Source organism: Elephas maximus, chromosome 9, assembly GCF_024166365.1.
Source record: "Elephas maximus indicus isolate mEleMax1 chromosome 9, mEleMax1 primary haplotype, whole genome shotgun sequence".
In the NCBI taxonomy this organism is placed as follows: Eukaryota; Metazoa; Chordata; class Mammalia; order Proboscidea; family Elephantidae; genus Elephas; species Elephas maximus.
Window position 1 is genome coordinate 28,963,155 of NC_064827.1, and position 8,185 is coordinate 28,971,339.

The 8,185-nt window shown below is 39.9% G+C and overlaps 1 protein-coding gene across 1 annotated transcript in view; it reads right to left on the reverse strand.

The window, feature by feature from the left end:
* HAUS6 (HAUS augmin like complex subunit 6) overlaps nt 1-3,884 on the reverse strand; it is a 37,913-nt gene extending 34,029 nt beyond the window's left edge. The window contains exons 1-2 of the mRNA XM_049895932.1: nt 3,413-3,884; nt 1,268-1,363 (exon numbers count right to left, since the gene is read on the reverse strand). Of these exons, the coding sequence (XP_049751889.1) occupies nt 1,268-1,363; nt 3,413-3,540 (224 nt within the window). The 5' untranslated portion in view covers nt 3,541-3,884. The remainder of the gene's footprint in view (nt 1-1,267; nt 1,364-3,412) is intronic.
* Nucleotides 3,885-8,185: the final 4,301 nt, after the last annotated feature.

Below are 8,185 nucleotides of genomic sequence, written 5' to 3' on the forward strand. Positions count from 1 at the left end.
AGACATAAAAATGTGAAAAAGTTCTGCTTCACCTTTAGTCAAAATACTAGACTTTATAATCTACCTAATGTTTTCCCCTGATAATAAGAATTTTGTCTAAGCTTTTATTCTACGATAGAATCATTTGTTCAATGTCCCATGTTTTTAATATTTATTTATAATAAAAGTTTAATTTTTTATATGCACAGAAAAAAAATTAAATATACATAGAAAAAGACAACCAAACAGTTGAAATAATCAACAATAACATTCTGTGGTCAGTAGGTCTAGGAACGAATTTTACTTCCTCTTCTACCTTTTTCTATATTTTCTGAATTGGATAAATAAGGTGTTACTGCCTAAGGGGTACTGAGATTTTGTTAAGGGTGATGGGAAAAAATTGAAAATGGTAGTAGTGATGGTTGTACAACATGGTGAATATAATTAATGTCATTGAAATGTACATGTAAAAATGGTTAAAAGGGCAGATGGTTTGTTATATACCATTAATTTTATAACAATAATACTTAGAGGGGAAAAAAAAAACCTAAGCAAAAAATTGATACCTTTTAATGGAGTTTTACTCTACATGAAAAAAAAATTAAAAATGCATGCCTCAGGAAAAGAGCAAAAATAATCTCTGGAACACTTTTTCAGATAAAAGAAACCTAAATCGCATGCAAAATAACATGGAACCAAGGCTGTAAGTGCTCATATTTATAGTTCCTTCTTAAACTATTTGATATTCAACAGACCGTAACAATAGGTTAAACTTAATAGGTATGATTTATGCCTGCGGCAGATAGCACTTTAATATTAATATATATCAATGACAAAAATAAGAATTTACAGTGAATTGGAAAGTGAAAAAACACAAAACAAATAACATGCTTACAAGAAAAAAGAGTAAGGCATGGGTACTTAGTAAAAAAGTTGGGTAAAACTGAGCGCACAGATAGGTTAGAACCAGTTGATTGTTTTGCCTAATAATTAAGACCATGAAGAATGCTAGGAACTAATTTTATAAAACAAAATCTACCTTATCTATGAAATACACAATAATTTTATGACATGTGACTTTAAGATAACTACCAAAAAAACCAAAAGTCACTCAGATTTAAAAAGATTAATTACTAAATTTCCAAGACTCAAACCTGAGTTTTGCGGCACCCATTCAAAATAATAGTCAAAGGCCAAATTTGAAATTCTGGCTTAATATCAAGGTATATTCAGTCCATTTTCAAATTTGAGAATGACTACTTAAGAAAATAAAAAAGTCTTTTCTCACTTGAAAACTTCTTTGGTGAGAGACTGGTCCAGCATTTGAAACAAAAAATAAGAAACTATCTGAAAGGCGTCACGGTTCAGCTTGTCAAACATGTTCCTAGTGGTTTTAAAAAAAATAAAAGCAGGGAAAGAAAAGGAAAATGGTTAATAAAACTAAACATCATCAAAAGCCGTATAACTGTCTGACACAAATTAATACTTTTCATTCTCTTCCAGAGGTCAAGACAAATTAATTTTTCTCATGCATGTGCATTTTATACTATCTAGGGATATTTTCTGATCCCTAGAAAATACACATCAAATGTAAGAAAACTGGCATAACTTGCTTTATTGCGATGAAAACAATCTACGGCAAGGGAAGAAAAGTCTAACTAGCTGGAGAAAGAACAATGGCCTATTACAATACCAACCAACATCTAATGAAAAACAACACTAAAAATGCTACCATTTATTATTGAGTTTACTATTTGCCAGATATTATTTCAAGCCTTTCACAGGCAGTAATTCATCTAATCTTCACAACAATTGAATGAGGTTTTAACACGGATTATTTTATTTAATCCTAATGACACTAAGAAAGTAATTCTATTAGCCTCATTTTGCAGAGGAAGAAACTTAAATTTGGAGAGGTTAGATAACCTGCCCAAAATCACATAACAAGGAAGTGGGAAAGCAGTGATTTGAAATAAATACGTCATCTGACCCAAGCCTAGGATCTTTACCATTAAATTTTATTCCCAGAACCACCCTTATAATGTAATCCTAGCAAGTCCCTTCGTGTTTTTACTGTCCCAATTTCACTAACTGATCGAAATAAAGGCTAAAACTACAGAATGTAAGAAAATTAAAAAAAAAAACAAAGACCTGTAAGAATTGTCACACAAATTATAAGGAATCAAGAAAGGCATCAAATGTGATTCCAAGGAATCAAAACAAGTGACAGTTTTTGACTTAGCATTACTGTTCTCTTAAGTTCTCGTGCCTAACGATATAGAACAATTCTGTTGTCCTTAGAATGTCTATTCCTCGAAGAACACAAATGAAGCTCCATCCATTCTTTTTACCATCTCTTGAGCCTTTTAATTTTTTTGCATAGTATCCTGTTCTTTCCTCTCTGGCACCTATTATAATTTGTAATAAGATACTTGCTGAAGGTTTGTTCACCCACTAGGCTAACACTGCATAAGGGAAAAGTTTGTCTATTCTGTTCACCCCTGCATACCCAGATCCAATATTGGGTTTAATAAATATTTGTGGAACAAACGAATGAACAGCCTCTTTCCATTTCTGCTGCCCCCAAGTTCAGGCCTAGATAACTGCAAAGCCCTGCTTCTCCCTCTAATCCACGTAATCCAAACAATTTTTCCAAAAATACAAAGCCACTAGACTGAAAAATAACATAATTTACAAAAAGCACGAAGACTGAGGAGAATGGGAATGGGCTATGTATCTCAAATCCTTCTTGGCCTATAGTGGGGAAGGTAATAGATACCACCTAAAGTTCAGAAAACACAGAAACACAAACAAAATATTTGGATTTATGGTCATAACCACAGTGGAAGTAGCAAAATTGGGTAAGCGGCTTTACTTTTTCTTTTAATGCCCTTTTCTGCTGTTTTTTGTTAACTGTGGCATGTCCTCGTTTCCTAATTCAAAATGTAAACTTTAAAGCACCACCACCTTAAAAGGCTCCCCTCGAATCCTAAAGGCATGTGCACGTATTGTTCCACTACCAATTCCACATCCTCCTACTTCTCAAACCAGCCACCTCTACCACCAAGTTACGGTTTGCCACCTTTTCAGTTCTGACCTCACTTGAGGCTCTTTGTTGTTGTCAGTTAGGAGCCTTCAAGTCTACCTGGACTCATAGCGACCCCATGTGACGCTGCAGAACTACCCCACAGGGTTTTTTTGGCTGGGATCTTCGCTGAAGCAGACCGCCAGCTCTTTCTCCCACGCTCCCAGCACTGTTCTGTAATTAATGCTGTCTGTGTCTCTGTCACCAGACTAGCAGCGTCTGGGAGCAATGCCTGGCACACAGTAACCGCTCGACCACTTCTGGCCAACCTACTGGCGGGGTCCGCAAAAGGGCGGTTCACTCCGCGCCCCCATCAAAGGCTCCACCGCCCGCCAACCCGGGCCTTACACTCCGAAATTCGTGAGCGACACAATTTTTCCGCAGGCAGTGGTCGCTGGGCCTGGCTCAAAGCCGAGTGCCTGCAGATACATCCAGAGATGCTCCTTCTCGAAAGAGGGGACCCCGGCCGAGCTCATCCTCGCGGTGGGCTGGGTGAGGGGTGAGAAGAAAGGGCAGACCCAAGCGACAAGATGGACCCTCAAGGCCCCTCCCTACCGGCAGCCTGAGGGGGCGGAGACCCCTCCACTGCCGGAGGGGTTTCACCTAGAAATGCCGTAATGTCTCAGGGAAATGGGGCCTCTAACGGCACCGCGGCCACAGCCGCCTAGACTAAGCCCCGGCAAACCGAGACTCCCGCGCTTCCGGGAGAGCTATGCGTCCAATGAGCCGAGAGAGAAAACAATTACAGCCTCCAGGCTTCCCCCAGGAGGGGAGACTTCGCGGGCGTTTGTATCTCCCGCCATGCAACGCGCCCGGCTCTCCGCACGTTCGCAGGAGGAAGAAGACCCAGAGCGCACTGCGCGGCCAGGGGGCTTTGCTGCGCATGCGGAACTTCAAGTTGTAGGTTACTGGTCTCGAGGCTCGCGGGTTTTCGCTCCTATTCGTTGCCGTTCTTTTCACTAACATTAGCCTGTCAGACACAGACCCTGGGTGGAGGACTGTGTATCAGTGTAGTGGAAAGAGCGCTGGGTTCTTTCCACAGCTCTTCTCCTCACTGTGTGGCTCTGAATAAGTCATCTAACCTGCGAACCTCAGTTTCCAGAGTTTTAACCTAGCCCTGTTAGGAGACCAAAAGTGACAACAAGATCAAGCATGTGAGGGTTCACAATATTACTAACTGGGGGGAAAGCCCGTGTTTATTTTTTCTGTAAGCAATTACTTAAGCTACTACTGTGTCAGACACTGTACTGGCCTCTCCCCTCAAATAGCTGACACGCTAGTATAAAAAAGATACATTCTTTAAAAATCACCCCAAAGCCCATTGCCACATGACCCACAGCAGTGTTTCATGCATTAGTTTAAAAAAAAAATTATATTGAGCACCTACTTCCTACGGACACTGTTCTAGGTACTAAGGATAGAGTAGTGAAACTACGCAGACAAGGTACCTGTGCTCATGGAGCTTTTATTCTTGTTGGGAAGACAGTAATAAAGCAAATAAATAAATAAAATGACTAAAGGTAGTGATATTAAAACAAGATAAGACAGAAAGTGATTGGAAGGGGAGGGGGTAGTTACCTTTGTTAAGACCATCTGGGAAAGTATTACTGACAAGGTGACTTTCGAGTTGAGAGCTCAGTAATGAAAAGCAGCCAGCCATGTGAAGAAGCTCTGAGGGAGAATGTTGCAGAAAAAGGTGAGAATAGGCTTCATTTATTTATTCAAGGAAGAAGAAAGGTCAGTATGGCTGGAGAATATTGAACATTGACAAATATAGTGTCAGACCAATCACAGATACTCATAGAGTACAAATCATTTAGAGCATTGTAGACAAGGGTGAGAAGTTTGAATTTTATTCTAACTCCAGTGAGAAAACATTGGGAAGGTTCTTAATCAAGGAAGTGACAAGATACACATTTTTGAAAGGTTTCATGACTGTGATTATGGATTGAATTGTGTCCCCAAAAGTATCTCCTGTAAATTCTAACTCTTATACTTGTGGAGGAAACCCTGGTGGCATAGTGGCTAAGAGCTACGGCTGCTAAACGAAAAGTCTGCTAACCAAAAAGTCAGCAGTTCACATCCACCAGGTGCTCCTTGGAAACCCTATGGGTCAGTTCTACTCTGTCCTATAGGGTCACCAAGAGTCAGAATCAACTTGATGGCAATGGGTTTTAGGATTATGCTTATGGATGTAATCCCATTTGGGAATAAGCTTTTCTTTGTTATGTTAATCAAATTATATCAGTGTAGCGTGTGTCTTAAACCAACGACTTTTAAGATACAAACAGAGCAGATTAGGCCCAGAAACAAAGAAGCACAATAAGGGAAAGATAGATGCCACAGTTGCACCAAGGAACTGAGGTACAGAAGCTGAAAAGACACAAGAATCTTCCCCTAAAGATGACAGAGAAAATCTTCCCCTAGAGCTGAATTCAGACTTCTAGCCTCCAAAATGTGCGAAAATAGATTTCTGTTTGTTAAAGGCACTCATTTTGGTATTTCTGTTATAGCGGCACTAAGAAACTAAGATGTCTTAGGTGCACCTCACCCAAGCCATGGTGTTTTTAATCGCCTCATAGGCATGTGAAAGCTGGACAATGAATAAGGAAGACCAAAGAAAAACTCATGCCTTCGAATTATGGTGTTGGTGAAGAATATTGAAGATACCATGGACTGTCAGAAGAATGAACAAATCTAAGAAGTACGGCCAGAATGCCCCTTAAAAGCAAGGTTGGTGAGACTACATCTTACATACTTTGGACATGTTATCAGGAGGGATCAGTCCTTGGAGAAGGACATCATGCTTGGTAAAGTAGGTCATCGAAAAAGAGGAAGACCCTCAACGAGATGAATTGACACAGCAGCTGCAACAATGGTCGAGCATAACAATGATCATGAGGATGGCACAGGACCAGGCAGTGTTGCATTCGATTGTACACAGGGTTGATATGAGTTGGAATCAACTTTATAGCACCTAACAACAACAAGAAAAAACTAAGACAGCTACTGTGTAAAGAACAGACTAGGTGAGGAGGGGGGACACCCAGAAGAGAAGCAGAAAAGTCAGTTAGAGCGTCATTACAGTAGTGCAGGGGATAAAAACTCGAAACTTGAAATAGGTGGTAGCAGTGTAGCTGGTGAAAAGTGGTTTGATTCACAATGTATTAGAAGGAAGCTTGAACAGAGCAAACATTAACTGGGCACTGATCAGTGTCTTAAGCATTGTGCTAAGCACAAAGGACACAAGCTCTCGAGGAATAAGTGGCCAGTATAAAAGGCATGCAGATTTTAAAGGACTTATTAGATGACTAAGATTTAGGTGAAACTTTGATACGTCTGATGTACTGTATCATTTCAACTTTCATTTCTAGCCTTTCCTATCATAATTAAAGGTATTGCAGCTTGAAAAATACCCTGAAAAAGCTTTGCACAAATACCGAGACCCAATTCAACTCTACACTGTGCTAGGTACTACAGGACAAGAAGGACCCCACAGGAACCCCACTCTGAGGGGAGGGGAAGAACACACTGATACCACCAAGGAAACCATTTAACTGTGAACAACCAGAATCCTCCTGCAGGGAAGTGGTTGTCTAGTCTTACTAATCACTAGAGGGCACTTGACTCCACTTGTTTACTCCGTAGTTGCTGAGTTAAGGAAGTTCTTTAGCAGTCTCTTCTATTAATCTGGGAGCCCTGGTGGCGCAGTGGTTAAGAGCTTGCCTGCTAACCAAAAGGTCAGCAGTCCGAACCTACCAGCCACTCCTTGGAAACCTGATGGGGCAGTTCTACTCTGTCCTTTAGCCTCACTATGAGTATTCTGACTGTGAGTAGGAATCTACTTGATGGCAATGGGTTCTACTAGTCTAACTCTAATGCCCTACTCCGAAAAAATACACCTGCCCACCCCATCTAAGAATACCTACCTAGTATACTTGCCTTTTTTTTTAATCATATACAATTTTTCCTTCATCCTCCCCCTTTTTTTTTTCCTTTATAATTTGTCTATTGAAGAACTAGAGCTAAATGACCTGTAGAGTTTCCCACAGTCTGAATTTTACTGACTACATCCTCATGGTGCAGTCGACTGTGTTCCACTGTCCTTGTCCTCTGTATTTCCTTCAAATTGGCACCTGGATCCAGAAGCTTGATCAGACTCAGGTACTATCAATCCCTTTCCCAAGACTAGAAATGGTGGTGTGTGTTCTTTCTTCAGGAAGCACATAATGTCTCTATGCTGTTGGCAGTCATTGATGCACTGATGCCTGGATCCATTTATTCAGTGGAGATTGCAAAATGTTAGTATTGTAATTAACCACTTCTTTTTCATTTATTGATGGGAATAGTTTTATGAAGTTTTAAGTCATTTACTATTCGGTTAAAAATTTTGGTTACCCAATGGTAAAGATATAGGAAAAGACAAGATATATTCTTTCCCCTTATTTATTAGTTTTCAAGATCACGAATTGGTTTGCTATCATCCCCTGAAGGTGACCAATTAGGTTTTAAATATGCAATAATATTTGCATATATTACTATGAAGTCATGGGTTTAAACATATTTGTAGGGTTTCGAATTATTGCAATTATTATCCTTATTGAAGCTCAAATTGTCCCATCTTTGGCCAATGGAAACTTCTTCAAATTGGCTTCCTTGCTATACAGGATGGCAAAGAAGTTCAAGACTCCTTTTGTACATTTCCTGCCTCAGATCTGGAATCAGTCATTTCTTCAAGTTCTGGTTTCTTTCAGAGGTAAACAGTATTTTCAGTTGGACTGCGCAGTGTTTTGTTCTGTTGACATAGGGTCACTATGAGTTGGAAACAACTCCATGACACCTAACAACAGTATTTCAGTATCACAACTCAGGCACTAGGCGGGGAGCTCATAGCTACTGAGTTGGTCGTTGTTTCTACAATGTACTTATTCAACTAACATTTAATGCTGCTGTGGGTCCAGCACTACCCTGAGCATTTTGCAAAGGTTAATTTATTTAATCTTAATAATGAACCCTGTTTTACAGATGAAGAATTAAGTAATTTGCTCAAGGTCATATAGCTAGTGAGTGGCAGAGCCAAGATTAGAACCTGCAATCTCCTTGCCCACTGTTGTGGATTGA